Genomic DNA, 17,570 nt, shown 5'->3' on the forward strand with positions numbered 1-17,570 from the left:
TACAGATGAGGAAACTGAGGCTTAGAAAAGTTCAGTAACTTGCTCAAACTCACACAACTCTCAAGTCTCAGATCCAGGATTACAGCAGCTCCAGTCTATCAGCCTTAAGAGCACAGATCTCCTTGTCTGACACCTGATACCAGCTGGGTTCTCATCATGCAGTCAGCCTCCAAGAATATAAGTAATTATATGTAGTCAAAGAAAAAAATCTGTTTAAAATCAGGCTATGCCTTTATCAATACATTTCATTTAAGCTATCAATGATGTTTTCAGTTAATAACTTAAGAATCAAATCTTTATTTTATAGTCTGGAAAATGCTATTCGATCAAAAAACACTGACTGAAAAATCCAGCATTATCTTAGCAGATAACATTCAAGTAAGTAAAAAATTGGCCTACATAACTCATCTGGAAATTAGTATGAGCCAACCTTTTCAGTCTTCCATGATGTTTACTGTGTTCACGGTTCTCTTAGAATTGTCATCGGCGTTGCAGGTTATAAGTTACGTGCATAAAATTAAAAACAAAACCTACCCATCACATTTGAGCCCAAATATTTCCTCTTTTAAGTTGTATTCATAACTTTGAAATTGGGGTTAAACCACAGGCTTATGTTTCTTATAGCCATTTTTTTTGAAATATTTGGGTTCAATCATACCTGGTAATTTGGTGGGCAGTGATGGGGTAGGCTTGAGAATGTTCAAGAACAAATTGCACCATTATCATTCAGTTCTCCTTAATCTTACAAAAAAAAAAAAAAATCAAAAACCACTTATTACTGAATTTTAATACCTTCTGAATCTTCCAGCAAAAAGGAGGAAGATAGCATCTAAAAGAGTAATCTAAACACTGAAAAAGGAGTGGGAGGAGAGAGAGAATCCCAAGTAGTAAACCATATTGACCTACCAATTATGATGATTGTTTTTAAAATCACAGAGTGTTGTGGAAAAAAAATTGTCTTTATGGTGCCAGGTTTGTGGAGTCCTCTTTGTTAAAACCTTAGTAGATGAAGTTATGAAATTGAGACTAGTTTATTCTGGAAGCTTCTTAGTGGGGGATAAGATGGCTGGATGAACTGGGAGGACAGTAAACGGTGGAGGTGGAAACCCTATTCATAAAAATACTGTTTTTCATATGTTAAAAAAAAAAAGACATCTCATGGTTTTCATCAAGAGCTGTAGTCAGTGAGCCTGTGTACTTCCTTTTCCCTGCCAGATAGTTGTTCCTGGCTGGAAGACATTTTATGATATTTATTTGATGACACACACCTGCTGGGTGGATGAAAAGCAACTGCTCCTGGGGATGACCTACTTCAAGGGCGCAGTCAGCTTCTGAGGACGTCGGCAGGTTATCCTGAAATCATTTGAGTTCATCTTGATATCACCTGTTGAACATATCTAAGACTGGTGTATTCGCAGACTCGTGGTAGGCACAGTTGCTAACCCCAGGGAAGAGATTTTGGAGTCAGTAACTACTTTGTCAGTGTGTTGAGACTGGGAAGACATGCTGCTTTACCAAACCCACTCTGAGCATATGGAGTGCTGTTCTTGGCACTCGGGATGTGAATCAGCCCAAGGACCTGCCATCTGGGAGCGGACCCTGTAGAAGGGTATCTAGTGGAAACAAAAGTAAGTATGGTCCAGCACAGAAGGGATGGATCTAAGGTAGAAGGCATGGCGGATGAGGATCCGAGGTGAGGGAAAGGGCCATGAAAAAAATTCTGACGAAGTGTTCGCCTGGGAGTTTCCAGGACAGAGACAGATTTCCGGTTGAGATCAGGGAAGAGCAAGGAATATTTGAAACGCATGGAGACACTGTCACCAATTCATCCTTTGAAGCCGACATGTCTTGGCATGTTCATTTCTATTCTACAAACATTTATGGAACACATGCTATTGAGACATGGCAGGCCTTAGGTAGTGAAGATAAAATATAAATAATCCATGTCTCTCTCCCAATATATATACTCTAGTGAGAAAACATACCTAAACAAATTTTATTATAAATTTGAATATAACATACCCATATGTGTACACAAGGAGTTCTTAGCCAAGTTGGAGTTCCTGGAGTTGGTGATACCTGGCCTGAGCTTTGAAGAATAAGTTTGTGTTAGCCAATGAAGAGAGAACAGGGACATGAAGGCATTAAAACAATATGTTGTGCCCAGGAGCTACAGATTGAGCATCCCTAATCTGAAAATCCAAAATTCACAATGCCCCAAAATCCAAGTTTTTGAGCCCCAATATGATGCTCAAAAGGAATACTCACTGGAGCTCTTTGGATTTCTGATTTTTGGATTAGAGATACTCTACTGGCATGTTATTTTGCATATATTCCCAAATCCAAAAAAATTAAGAACTCAAAACACTTCTGTTCCCAAGCGTGTTGGATAAGGGATTCCCAACCCGTACAAACTGTTACGTTTTACTTGAGAAAAAAAAAGACAAGGCAGGAACCAGGGTTTGAGCCAGTGGGTACCTCAGAGGGGCTATAGGTTCCCCACCACCCCAAGAGCCCCTTGCCATAAATGCTGCCAGGGCCACCCCAAGCAGACATATAGTCGGAGTAAGGGGACTGTGCTTGCTATGTAAATGCAGGTTCGTAACAAGTGCCCTTGCACCTCTGCTGCCCTAAGCTCCTCTGTATGGAAAATCTAGAGATTCCACCGAAGGGACATTGGCTCAGTGCTGAAAGTTGGAAGCTCTGAGTCATGACGAATTGGAAGCTTACATGTTGATTTACAAGGCGTCTTTGCCCATTACATTTATTTACATGTCTAGAGGTCATGGCCTAAAAGGCTTGGCTCCAAATATGATATGCCCTTCGTATTGTTTATGATATGACTCTCCATTCAGTTCTCTTTTTCTCTTCTCCTGATTATCTGTTGCTGAGTTGCAAATCACCCCAGAAATGCAGTGGCTTCAGCAGCAATCTCAGGATTTTGGCAGGTTTGGAAAATCGGGGGTCGCTTGGCTGGGTGTTCTGGCTCAGGGTCTCTCGTGAGGTTTCTTTAGACAGAGATCAGAGCTGGAACCATGTAGGGGGACAGGAGCCTGGAGTAGCTGGGGACTGACTGGGCACCTCCCTCTTTCTGTCGTCATTAGTCAAAAGGCCCTTCCATGTGATCTCCCTACGTGTGCTGGTGAGGGCAATCTTACGGCATGGCAGCCTCAGGCTTGGCAGCCCAGGGCACCTAAGGTGAGAGCTACAAAAGTGAGAGGCAGAAGCTGTGTGGCCTTTTCTAACCGAGTCTAAGAAGTCACACAGTGCCACATTCTGTGCTGCGTTCTAGTCAGCAAGACAGTCGCAAGGGCTTGCCAAGGTTTAAGGGCATGGGATAGGACACATACCCCACCCACTCTTTGATGCAAGGGTGGCAGGTTGAGGAAGACCAGTGGGGCAGGAAATATTGTTGCAACCAGTTTTGGAAAATACAATCTGCCACATCCCGGAAGAACATTTTCATCCGCTCACGTAATCCTTTAAGTTACATAAAAATTAATTTACTCATTATGGTGTCGCCCACAACCTTCCTTGGTCCCTTCCCACAGCAAAATCCAAGGCTCAGTGCACACACACAAACCACAAAACTCCCGTTGTCTGAATGAGGGTCAGTCACTCAAGTGTGTACTGTCCCCATCAAGATGACAACATTTGATAAGGATATATCCTGTTGCCCCATCTTCTAGGAAGCTGCACTTCCATCCATTGTTAAAGCCAAATATCGCTCAGATCTTTCATGGAGAGGCCCCTTTGAAACTAACCCCAGCAAACTAGAGACTCAGTGAATGATTTCAAATCTCTATTTGCTCTGCACCTGGGAGATTGATGGTACTCTCATAACAATTTGGTGAGTGGCACTTAGTGGAGTACTGAATGTTCCAGAAAGTGAAAAAAAGAGAAAATAAAAGAAAGGCCCAGACTTTGGGCTCAAGGAACTTTAAAAACTGAAGCATTACCGTGTTCATGGTAAGAAACCTTCTGATTTCAACAATTGGTGTAAATTTTACATTTTTTAGTAAGCACTATTTCAAGTGTGCTGTCCTTAATGAGGACTTTAATTCTTGTTTTTGCACATATGTAGAAAACAGAAGTTGAGTTCTTCAAACATTTGTTATCAAAAATATATGATATATAAGCACTGAATTGGAAGATTGTTTTCCCCCTTGGATAATCTAGAAAAGAATATAGCTCTATTCTGAAATCCCTTCCCGTTCAAGAGTTATCCAAGCAAATAGTGTTGACCAAGGTGTTGAATGCACCAGTAATAATAATGCTACCCTTTCATAAAGCTAAGTAATCAGGAATAATGCTGAAAATAAGAAGACAGTCATTTATTTACTCTATTTGGCATTGTTAATACTAATAATGTATTTCAACACAGTAAAATTGCTAGATAATGCTTTTGTGACTTTTATGCAGGTTATTGTTATTTAAATGAACAGTCGACTGCACTGTAATGAAGAAATGCATGCTTTTCCCAACTCAGTTATCAACCAGAATTCTAGGAAAATGAGAATTTGTGTCTGCTTTCATTCACAGAGCAAACTGGAGGTCACTGTTTTCAATATGAACCTTTTTTTAGCTTTTCAACAGTGAATAATTAGGAGCTGCTGCTTCTGAAATTACCTGTATTCACTGTAGAGAAGGAAAGACTTTTATCTTTCACGATGAAATACATTTTCTCATTCAAACTTTGTCATTCTTTTTTTAAATGGCATTTTACACCACTGAGTCGATCTTCGGTAGTAAAATAAAAGAAATATATTTTGTGAGCTGCAATAGCCTTGTTTATTCAATTTTACTTCCTTAAATTTCATCTCCTCCTTGAAAAATGATCCAAATGCAAAAATGAGTTTAAAGCAGTTGAATGTACAAAGCAATTATCTGCATGAAATGCTATTATACAAACATACATGTTCCTTGCACTTTGATTAAATGGAATTAATTCTTGATCCTTATCGATTATGTGCTTCTATTGTTTTTTAACAGCTTTATTGAGATATAATTTATATGTTATATAATGCACCCATTTAAAGTGTACAATTCAGTAGCTCTTAGTATATTCGCTACATTGTGCAACCATCACCACAATCAATTGTAGAACTTTTTTTTTTTTTTTTTTTTTTTTTTTTGAGGCAGAGTTTTGCTCTTATTGCCCAGGCTGGAGTGCAATGGTGCGATCTCGGCTCATAGCAACCTCCGCCTCCCAGGTTCAAGTGATTCTCCTGCCTCAGCTTCCTGCGTAGCTGGGATCACAGGCATGCGCCACCACGCCCCGCTAATTTTGTATTTTTAGTAGAGACGGGGTTTCTCCATGTTGGTCAGGCTGGTCTCAAACTCCCGACCTCAGGTGATCTGCCCGCCTCGGCCTCCCAGAGCGCTGGGATTACAGGCGTGAGCCCCTGCACCCAGCCCAATTGTAGAACATTTTTATCACCCCAAAAAGAAATCTGGTTTCGATTAATAGTCACTCCCCCTTTCCTGCCAGCCCCTGACAACCGCTAGTATACTTTCTGTCTCTATAGATTTGCCTATTTAGGTATTTCATATAAATGGAATCATACTATATGTGGTATTTTGTGTCTGGCTTCTTTCACTTAGCGTAATGTTTCAAATCTTCTTATTGACAAATCATATGCCATTGTATGGATACATAAATTTTATTTGTCTGCTTATCAATTGATGAGCATTTGGGTTGTTTCTACTTTTTGAATATTGTGAACAATGCTGTCATGGACATTTATGTACAAGTTTTTGTGTGAACATACATTTTCATTTCTCCTTGCTGCCTACTTATGAGTAGAATTGTTGGGTCATGTGATAACTCTGCATAGCTTTTGAAAAACTGCCGAACTATTTTCTAAAGTGGCTGCACTGTTTCCCAGTCCCACCAGCAAAGAATAAGTGTTCCAGTTTCTTCACATCTTCTCCAGCACTTGCTTTTGTCTGTCTTTTTTATTACAGTTTTTCAAGTGGGAGTGAGGAACTATCTCATGGTGGCTTTGATTTGTATTTCCCTAATGCCTAGATGTTGAACGTTTTTTCATGTGCTTATTGGCCATTTGTATTTCTTCTTTGGAGAAATGTCTGATTCTACTGAGTTTTTAAAACTTCTTTTGCCTCACCTCAGGCATGTGGTTAGCAGAACTGTTAGAAACAAATATATCTTCCTAAAGGGAGGGATTTTCAAACAAATTTATAAATCGAAGATGTTCTTTTTACCATGGTAGTATTTTAGATTATGCAACAACTGAATTGTTCTCAGGAAGCAATCTGCTTCTAAAACTTTGTTTTCCATTTGGCTAGCAATACGGATATTAAGTCATCCCAGAAGCATACCTAGAAAGATCAGCTTGTCTAATTAACTCATTTTACCAATTAGGAAAGCAAGGGCCTGAGAGGTGAAATATGTGGGTCACATGGAGAATTAATGATAGAGTTGGAATTGTATCCAGGTGAACTACAGGTATCTGAAATTCTGTGTTTATTTTAGAGAGAATATAGCACTTTGCCACTAGGTTCTCAACTGATTTTTAAAAAAAAAAATGGTGAAAATGCCCTGCAATTTACTCAGTGACATTTATTGTTGAGTGTTGAACACATATTATTTTATTTTATCCTCATAGAAGCATATGTAAGATTGATACTTTTATTTTCTCCTTTTGTGTGTGGGGAAGCTGAGGTTAGCTCACTTTTTCAATGGCACCTGCATAGTGAGTGGCAGATTTTCTGATTCCGAATCTGCTGTTCTGTGTTTCTTCTGATCTGTCTGATGAATGAAAGACAGCATCAGCATATTGCTTCCTGTGCCATCTTCCAACTTCTCACTGTCACTGAAACAAATAACCGATAGGTGGCATCAAGGAGCACTCATTTGCCATTGCCATAATTAACAGTTATTTAGCAACACTACTATACCAACTTCAGAAGTAGAATATATGGTTCTGTGGACAGAAGAATTGTTCAAATGTAAGAATATTGTACCGTAAGGGACTAATAACAGAACAACTTACATTCACAGGGTACTTTTCAGTTACAAAGCATTTGACTTACACTTTTAATTTGATGCTCACAATTTGGCAAGCTTTTCATTGTCTTTGTTTTTATGTACTTTTAATACTCATGATGAAACGAAGGCCTGAAGGGCTTTAGTCACTACAATTCTAAAGTCTGAGGCAGAGCTGCTTCTCAAAACAAGTCTCTTGGCTCCTGTGTAGTCCTGTGTATTCCCTCCAGTGTACCATCCTCTGCCATAATGATGTGCTGTTGGGCACTCATTTGAAAGAAGAGGAGACTTTATACCATTATTTCAGACAACAACAGAGCTATGAACAAGTAGAAGTTATAGGGAGGCTAATTTTGAACCCATATAAAGAAGAATTGATCTGTCCAACAATGAAATGTGTTGTCTTATGAAGGAGTGAGGTCTCTTGTCATTGAACTGTTCAAGCTAGGGCTGACTGACCATCTGGAAGGATCTTGCAGAAGGCATTTCTGCATTGGGGGAGGTGGGGAGTGTGTTTGTGGTGCTGAGAGATGTTAGATGGCACCTAAGAGCCCTTTCAACTATGAGATTGTGAATCTTTGTTCTTAGAGAGTAAGCTGGTTTAAGGGGTCCTCTGTATCCCTATTGAGGAAAGAGAGTTTAGCTCTGGTGTACTCTTATCCTGCAAAGTTAAGGGTACAGGGTTTTCTCTTTAAAAGAAAGTAACCAAATTTATCAACCTGGATTACTGGTTTGTAAAAGGTTATAACAGCTGTTCCCATCTATGTTAACAGATGCTGTACACAACAAGGGATCTATATTCAGATAAGATTTGACTATCGCAAGGACAGAAAACCAAACACCACATGTTCTCACTCATAGGTGGGAATTGAACAATGAGAACACTTGGACACAGGGTGGGGAACATCACACACCGGGGCCTGTCATGGAGTGGGGGGAGGGGGAAGGGATAGCATTAGGAGAAATACCTAATGGAAATGAGGAGTTAATGGGTGCAGCACACCAACATGGCACATGTATACATATGTAACAAACCTGCACGTTGTGCACATGGACCCTAGAACTTAAAGTATAATAATACAAAAAATAAAAAATTTTTAAAAAGATTTGATATGAGCCTGCAACGTGCTGTTGTTCTTTGTGACTATCCAAGAGAAAGAGAAAAGAAGAAGCAATTCTAAATTTGTTTTTTAGTTTTGTAAAGTGTTTCAGAGGCCAGTCGCTCTCAGCCCTTGTTGCTCATGAGAATCACCTGGGGAGCTTTTTAAAAATCAGATGCCCAGGCCCCACCACAGAACAAATTAATCATATTCTCTAGTTCCCAGATACTGGTGGGTTCCCAGTATCTTAACAGCGTCCCGGTGATGCTTACGTGAAACCAGAGTTAAGAAGAGCTCATCTAATCAGTCTAGTCTGAGCATGAATCCAGGCAAAATCTGGACATTTGCTTTTGTAATTCAGCTTCTTGTCTAGCATTCCTATTATCAATTCAAAGCCAGTGCTCTTTAGTACAATAAGGGGCAGTGTCTCACAGTGGTTCACACTGCTGCTCTTGAGCCAGACAGCCTGGCTTTGTCCACTTACTAGCTTTGTGACGTCAGGAAAGTTATTTTCATCACTCTGTGCCTCAAGTTCTTTATTTGCAAATCAAGAGAATAATAGTAGTTACAAAGTAAATGCTAAAGTTAATAAAGACCCAAAAGAAAATTAAAACTCTACATATCATGATATTATAATTACAACCATCATCATCGTCCTCCTCATCACCATTATTGTTTTGTTGTTGGTAGCAGTGGTATCCTGCTAGGTGCTAGAAGCTAGGAACCTATTGAAAAAGTGCTCTTCCCTGTACAGGACTATACCTGGCTTTACTTCAAAACTAAGAACTCTTAGCAACATTAGCAACATACTTCCTCAGCTCTAGAACTTCCCGTTGAAGTGGAATGTTTTACGTCGGACTTTTTGCAAGAAGCTCAGGCCTGAACCCGGTAACCTGTGGTTCCATCCAGCACTTGATTCTACATTAAGATCAGGCCACAGCTCTGCAAGGTGAGGGCCCAGACTGAAGGCTCAGGCTGGGTTTCTGTTTAGTAACTGGGAAAGGCATGTACTGCATATGGCAGGCTGACCTCCTGAATCTTCAGGACAATCTCAATTTCGGATGGCCCACCCTGCTGATCAAATCTGTGGTTCGGAAAGGATGGTTACTGTTAAGCAGGAGGCAAGGGCTCCAAATGCCAGTGTCCTAATTGTGTAAAAAGTAAATATAATTTGAGTACGTGGGATAGCCTCAGAGAAAAATCAAAGAACACAATTAAGCATAGTTTCTATTTAGTTTTCAGTTGATGAAGGAATAATTTGAAGTTGCACTAGTCACTGAGAGTACAGTAGCAATAGTCCTCCATTCTCTGGGATTCAGGGCAGGCGCAGACATTATGTGCATATTACAGGTTTTCTAGCACACAGATTCTATCAAGATAGCCTCTAACTGCGATTGTGGAAACTGGTGGAATATTCCTAGCAGGAGCTCAAAGGATTGTAAAGCTGAATAACATCTTTGTCTCAAGAACTTATATGAGAAACTTTTTCCCCTTTTTCTCCTACAGGCATTTAGTGGTTCACCATTGCAGACACTGCATATCTTTGTATCCCACACAGTCCCCATGTTAATAGTTGTTTGCTAGTTGTGGTCATTTAATTGAAAAAAGCTGGCACGGAGATATTACAGGTCCCAATAGGTCATTTCTGTATCAAGTATGGTGTTATTGCCTTTAACCAAGCCCTGTCCAAGGCCAAATTTATTACATGCATTAATAACATATAAGAGGATAGACAGGGAGCTGAAGAAAAGATGTGTGTGGCCTTTAACTATGCCAGTCATCTATAGTTCAGAGGGTTGCTTACCGTGGCATATTGCCAGCTGTGCATTATAGAATTCCAGATGGCATGGTGCTATTGGTACTTGTTTTGGATTTGCCCTGGGAATGAAGTTAAAGAGGACACTGAACTATGGCTGGGATCCTTTTGCTTGCCTCTTCCAGGGTAGATCCTGGAAGGCTCTGTCCCCTCCAACCAATCAGAAAGCTGCCCCGACCTCTCTTGGGGATTACGAACTCAGCACAAATTGCTCTTTTCCCGTGAGTTGCCCATGCACCTAGTAACCCTGCACTAAGAGGACAGTGAGATTGCATTCCCTCATGTGATCTGTGTTCGCCCTCCCTCAGACCCCAGAGCTGGGGCAACTTTGGACATGAACTCCAAGACTCTATAGATAAGGGTTGTGTTTTCATTAGCTTGCCTGTCTTGCTTGCTTTATATTCTGTGAGATTTCCTTCCCCCATCCCCCCATTTTTTGGAAAATAAATAAATAAATAAAACCCTTTTTACAGAAATTCACACACAGAGACAAAATAGTGTAATGAACCCACACGTCTCCAACAGCCACCTTCAACAGCCACCAGCATGTCACCCTTCTTGTTTTATCCTTCTCTCCTCTTTTTCTTTTGTTAGAGTATTTTGAAGCAAATCCCAGATATCTGATTTTACCTGTAAATATGTCAGTATGTATCTCTAGCACATACAGCATAACTTGTTAAAAACGTAATCACTACTTAATAATGATTGTGTAACCTGTCTGGGTTCAGTATTTCCTAATTGTTTCCAAAGCTTTCACAAATAGTTGGATGGTTTAAATCAGGCTGAAAACAAAGTATATCTGTTGCATTTGGTTGATCTGTCTTTAAACGTTCTTTAATCTATTACAGATCCTCCTCCTGTTTTTATTACATTTATTTGTTGAAGAAATTGTCCTGTAAAAATTTTTGTCCTATAGATTATTGTCCTGTAAAAATTTTCATGTTATGTATTTGAACTATTGCATCTCCATGGTGCCATTTTAACATATTTCTCTTTCCTCTGTACTTCCTATAAATTAATAGTTAGATCAAATGACTTAATAAGATGCAAATTCAGCTGTATCACATCAGAAGGCACATAATATCTGTTTGCATTACATTTATTGAGTTCAAGATTGATCAGTGGGTTTAGGTGTGGTCAGCCTTTCATCCATTATGAAGTTCTCTACCAACCGGTTAAAATAATAGTTTTAGCAACCATTGATGATCACTGCCAGCATTCATTAGGGATTACAACATGGTAATGTTCACTTCTGTCATTCAGTTTGCATTTACTAGCTATTATTCTATCATATAGAAGAACGTACTATCATCAACTATTCAGTTACTCTGAAATACAGTTCATATAAGAAAGCAGCATAAATGCCTCTGTTTATTAAATAGTTTTCAGATTTTTGAATGGCACCAGCAATCTCCAAAAGTGATCAGTGGCACTTGTTGTTTGTTTGTTTGTTTGTTTTGAGCATCATTATAAACCCTTGGGCTTTTATCTATTTTATAGGTGTTAGGTGTCAGTCCATTACTCTTTGATCAGTGAGATCCCCTTCAAGTTGCCTCTTTTGCCTTTTAACGTGATTCCACTAGTCTTTTCTGTCAGGATAAGATGCCATGGGCTCCTGGCCCAAACCTGGAAGCAACTATTTTTACAAGGAATCCTGATTCCTCTCCTTAGTAAACAGTATATAAAAGATTTCAGTCTGGTCACCAAGGGTAGACTGCCCCTGAAATGGTTATGTTTATGTTGGAGTGGTAACGCAGTCTTCCTTGGTATCTCATCGTTCCTGCTCTCTGTAGGCATCTGGTTCCACCTGGATACTCCCTCCCACCACAGTCTCGTAATGGCCAGTGCTCCTTGTGATTCCACCTCCCTCTCCAACCAGATCCTGCTGCTTCTCTCAACGCTTTCATCCTCTCCTTCTAAATCAGGTACCCCAACACATCTCTGGGCTTCCAAGACACCAGAGTGGAGAACACCTCTATAATGTTGAAGAATAATGGTACCCTTTCTTACACAGACTATTTTTATGTTTTTATTTCTTGAAGGGAGTCAACCTCCTGTTGATGTCCAAGCCTTCAGTAGACAAATTTAGTCTTGTTCTTAACCCAGAACAACTGTGCTTTGAAACACCATGGAAACAGGCAGTCCCAGCCCCAAACCCAGGGAGGCTTCATAAAACCAACAATCCCCTCAGGTGTGTGTGTTTCCTAGGAAGCGTGGGCAGTTGCATGTTGAAATTCTTAACTAGGGTTGCCAGGTAATGAAAAAGTGTTAAGGAGTTAGTTTATCATAACCATTTTGAGGCCACATACCTATTTGTACATTTGATGAAAACTATAGAACTTCTCTCTGGAAAATGTACATACGCACAAAATTTTACAGACAATTTCATGGGCTTCAAGGAGCTCCGGGTATCTTGGAGTTTAATTTGTTTTCATAAACTAGATCCTGATGTGCTCTGGCTTGTTGGAGGCTGCCCAGTTTGGAGGTGAGTCTGGACAAGAAGGCATATAGCTGATACCAGGGGGCCAGTTTGAAATCACTCCACTCAAATTATTCTTTGGTGTAGAGGTACTCCTGGTGCCAGTCTATAAACCATTTGTTGTCAGTCCATGACGTCATAAGTGTAGAAACTGAGAACAGGCATCTAAAAAAATTTATAGCAATTGGATGTTGTCACAGCATGCAAGCATATGGTCCTTGGACTTGTCTCATTGAACAGGGCACAAAGCATTTTGGGTGCTGATGAGTTCACATGCTGAGTTGCATGCAGTGGGGGCTGCGTAGCAGTCATGCAAAAAGGTCTCCCCATCAATTGTCGACAGGTTGGAAATTAAACACCAAAACCCAAACTGGCCCTTCATTTCAGATAGTCTAAGAAGCAACAACAGTGAAACCCAGAGTACCTTTGCTCACCCTACTACCTTGTTGTTTTAGCCTGTCTTTCTCCACTGTATACTTCTACAAAGTATACCCAGAACAAGGCATAGAGTTGATATTCAGTAAATCTTTGCTGAATGGTGAGCAGAGCAAAACTGTTGCCCAAAAGGAGAAACCACATTTTTTCCCTAATGATGCCCTGCAGGGAAAAAAATTTTTTTGATAATTCCTAGAAAGTTGAAGCTACTTACATGAAAAAAATATGATAGGAAATAAATTATAAGCAGTTATTAACTTCACTGAATATTCTCATAGAACGTGAAATAAATAGAGTAATCTTAAAGAGCTGGTCCTCACTGTGGAAGCTGTGAGGCTTTCGGGATGGTTTGTATTTCAGTGTACATGTTGTATGAATTAACAAGTCAGTAACAAATGTGATCCATTTACAGGGCAGAAAAATTAGAGTGGTCTCAAGTATAATGATAGTCACAGTGGGAAGAATATAATTTACTTAATCGACAGAATAAGAGTTTATTATAAATGAAAGGCAAACGAGATATGGTCATGCATTCACTGCCTAGTTTTTCCCTTCTCTCACCCCTTTATGTCATCTCTTTCTGTCTTCCCTGAGGGTCCAGAATTAGTAAAATCTGTTCTTTGAAAATCTTGCCTTTAAAAACTGGGCTTGTGAAAAGTCACCAGGCAGCCTGAGGACCGACCAACCTAAGAAGGGGTTTAATCCCAACCTCACAGCCCCTCTGCACCACCCCCATACCCAGTAGGGTCCATTCCACACCCCTAGTAGCACATCTGTGACACAGCAGGCTGCTGGGGGGACAGTCTGAACCCAAAGTCACCAACTGTCTCACTAACCAGAGAAAGGGATTTTACCTCAGGACAGTTTCTCAGGTTCTGTGGAACCAGTCCCTGCATAAAGAGACAGATTTCCTTCTTTCCTTCTTTCTTTTATTTTCCGTGCCTCCCCCCCACCCCCCACCGCCACAAATGAGTGGATTCAGAAACGTTATCTGCTGAAAGTAAAAGAAGAAGAAAAATTGAGACTATGTCACACAGGTGGTGAAATCAGTAGTAGAGGGTGTCTGGGTATGTGTTGCAAGAGTGACACCTGGTTTATGTTTATCAACAACCAAGTGAGCTATAAAATTTGTGGAAATAACTTTGCTTTTTAACATCCCTTTTGAACAACACAGGCCGTTTGCCCTATCTGTCTAATAAAAAGGAAACAGTTGTCCTGCTTACCATGCATGGGACACTGAAGGGATAAAGGAGCTTGTCCACAGTATGTGGGCCCAGAAATACACAATAGCTAAAGTCTGATGTGACCTTTGCCTTTGCAAATAAAGAGACTGATAACCCAGGTGTCACCACCACATTTTTTAAACACATGCATCACAAAGGGCTCAGCTTAATGACTATTTTCAAGTACAAACGAATTTCCTGAAATGGAAGAAAAAAAAAATAGAATCATACTTGGGGGTAATTAGGGGCTCAGGCTACCCCTAGTGTTCTCAGACAATATCTAATAACAGACGTTCACTGCACCAGTGCCCTGACTCGTATATGGAGTTTTATGGTTATTGATAGTAACATGATTATGGTAACCATTATATGTGCCACGCATGGGGCTATGCATTTTATGTTAGTAGATTTTTTTTTAATCTGCACAATAGGCCTAAGAGATCAATGTTTTTATTATTCCGTTTTATAAGTAAGGAAACAACTGACTCATATCATGCCCTCCATACGTGGCCGAGCTGGTCTCAGAACCAGGTCTAACTTCTCAGCCTTAACAACCATGATGCCTTTTAGGGGTTTTGGTTAGGTTGGTTTTGATTTATTTTTCTTAAAAGTTTTTTTAAAATGGGCTGCTTTGCTCCTTGACTAAAAAGATTCCAAAGCACTTTTTACCCTAGAACTCACACAAGCCAACAGGGAATGGAAATTGGCCACAGCACTGTCACTGAAAGGTAATAATTAATGAAAAAGGTGTCACCTAAAGAGGCCAATGACAAAAAGTGTGTGTTTCTCTTGGATTAACTTTTCTAACACTCTTTAAATAATGTGTTGATAGCAGCAGAGACCAAAAAGAATGCAAACAGACCTGAACATTTTAAACCTCTGGGAAGAAAAATATGAAAATGAAGATGTTTTCATAGCCCTAAACGACTTTTTGCACTTCTTTTTCTGTGGTAGTAACTGTGATGTTTACCACTTCTTGTGTGCCTTTTTTGTGCTAAGCAACATGCTTATTTTTAATTATCAACAATCCCCACAAACAGGAGCCATCTCAGTTTTACAGTTAAGAAAACTTAGATTCCGTGAGGTTAAGAAGTTATAGCTCTGTGTAGAATCTTAGGAAGACTTTCTCATTATGAAATAGACCACATTCGAAATATACAACAGAATTAACAAGAAAAACACACGCAGATTGGTGAGCATTTCCAAGAGATCGCTTACGAGGCACAAGCAGTGAAGGGTCAGCACCTCCTGTGGGCTGCTCCGTTGTTGTTGATGGGGATATGAAGCAATTGAAATACAGTCAGGTGGGCACTCCGTTTTCAAATTAGCTGATTGCGGACTGGACACCGTTGGTGTAATCTACAAAGACAGGGAAAAGGGAACCTGCGCCTCTTCAGTGCTGCAGTGGTACTGGTGAGGGTCACGTCTTGTGATCAGGAGAGTTCCACCAGCCCTCTTTGTGCATAGCAAACCTGATACTCCCCAGAAAGTTCCATAGGCAAAGGCTGGGCATGCTGACCTCCAATCCAGGGGCCCCAGCATCAGGACCTCTCTCCCCAGCAGCAACACCTGGATTGAGTTATTTTACTTCTCTGGACCTGAATCTCACTGACCGTAGAAGAGGGCATATTTCTCAGCAAAACAGCTGGAAAATTATGCTGGCCTTTTGTACAGGTCATATTAAGCTCCTTCATAGACTACATGAACAATCTGGGTTATTTTAAAGGTGAAAATGGGCTTTTTAAGGGGGAGAGGTTACAGCTACCAGCAAACCAGAGACTTCCTCCATTCTGTGACCCTCCTTCCTCTGCATTCTTAAGGACTTGGATAGAACCTGAGTTTTCCATTTCTCCTTGTGAGAATGTGTCTTCAGGAGCTTATTGATAATTCTGTCTTTCAGCATAACTTTGTAAAGTTGAGGTCCCTGCCAATTGATAGTCACCTTGTGGCTTGAACCTTCAGTCCAAAAGAATAAAGATCTACCTTTACATTCGTTTAGAGTGAGGGATGGTATAGAGCCAGGATACCTAAGTGTCACCTCCTGCAGTTTACTAACACATGGAGTCCCTTTGACAGGTGCCCGAGTTTCGTCTTCCTATTTATTACAACGTATACTTTTAGGGTTTTTTTTTTTTTTAACCTCTTACCCCCTTTCCTTCCTGTTCTTTCTTCCCTCTTTTTTCTTCTTTTTCCATCTCCTTGGCTTTTTAACTCTCTCCTCTTTTCTCTCTTTCCCTTTTCACTTTTCTTGTCAGCAGTTTACTCAATCACCATATAATAAATCCAGTAAGTGATCATAAAAATACCAATCCCGATTGCAAAAATGGCAGCACAGCCTCAGCTTGGAAAAAAACTTGGAAAAACAAACTGAAATCATCAAAGACTAAAGACCAGATACTAAAAAGATGGGATTTGCTGTGAGATATATTTTATAATAAAAATTCTGCTATAAAGAAGCATCTTTTTATTTTTTTCCTTGATATAGTCTGAATAGTTTATACCTGATGCCAAGAAATTATATATAATTAGTCTTGGTAATATATAATTTCCATTTGATTATATATATTAAAGTGTTTAAGGAACTTCAGTTTTTCACTAGTAAATATCTGCCTTCTTTGTTGCGTTCTGGGTCTGTAATGACTGTTTATATCAAGGGTAGCACTCGTTCAGAACTGAAGGGAGCAAAAGTTGGAATGCTTTAACCAAGCTTGATTGCCTGATGTCTATGAATCTGGGAGATAACATGAAGTTAGCTACATTTTGGGAAAAACTGAAGGGAGATTTCAGTCCAATTTCTTGAAACCGTCACGTAGTTGTGCATGACTTCCCAGGAGTAAACTGCATAAGGCCAGGCACAGTGGCTCACGCCTGTAATCCCAAGACTTTGGGAGGCTGAGGTAGGCAGATCACCTGAGGTCAGGAGTTCAAGACCAGCCTGCCCAACATGGCGAAACCCGGTCTCTACTAAAAGTACAAAAAATTAGCCAGGCATGGTGGGGGGTGCCTGTAATCCCAGCTACTCGAGAGGCTGAGGCAGGAGAATCGCTTGAACCTGGGAGGTGGAGGTTGCAATGAGCCAAGATCGTGCCACTACACTCTAGCCTGGGCAACAAGAGTGAAACTCCATCTCAAAAAAAAAAAAAAAAAAAAGAAAACTGCATAAAACAGCATAGATGAGAAGGCATATTTTAGGAAGATTACTCAGTTAAGTATATGACATCACCAATATTTTTAATATTGCATAGAATAAAATGAAATTTTTGACATGTCAGTTTTTAATTAATGACTTCTATTTGCCTTTTGCAGATTACTTTCATGTGTTTATTCCACATATTTTATAGCAGTTTTTCTTTTTCCAATTAGAGGATAGATTTCATCCTTTATCTTTGTAGGTAGCTGATCCAAGACATTTTTATGTAAATGGATTAATTAATTAGTAGCCTTCATTTGAAACTTAAAAAGAAAATAATCCTTTTTGAGAGGCATTAACTATTTTTTAAAGCCACAA

At 39.9% G+C, this 17,570-nt stretch overlaps 1 protein-coding gene across 10 annotated transcripts in view; it reads left to right on the plus strand.

Moving 5' to 3' along the window:
- The window catches only part of VTI1A (vesicle transport through interaction with t-SNAREs 1A), a 500,904-nt gene that overhangs the window by 265,018 nt on the left and 218,316 nt on the right, over positions 1-17,570 (plus strand). For 2 of the 10 annotated variants that reach the window (XM_050804423.1, XM_050804424.1), the window contains exon 9: positions 6-17,217. The exons of 5 other annotated variants lie outside the window; for them this stretch is intronic. Coding sequence is in view for 1 of the 5 variants with exons in the window: in XM_050804424.1 (XP_050660381.1) it covers positions 6-9 (4 nt within the window). In the remaining 4 variants the exon portion in view is untranslated. Of the gene's footprint in view, positions 1-5; positions 17,218-17,570 lie in introns of those variants that run through there. 3 more of the 10 variants (XR_007728824.1, XR_007728823.1, XR_007728822.1) reach the window with 3 other exon arrangements.

The sequence above is a fragment of the Macaca thibetana genome, chromosome 9 (genome assembly GCF_024542745.1).
Source record: "Macaca thibetana thibetana isolate TM-01 chromosome 9, ASM2454274v1, whole genome shotgun sequence".
NCBI lineage: Eukaryota > Metazoa > Chordata > Mammalia > Primates > Cercopithecidae > Macaca > Macaca thibetana.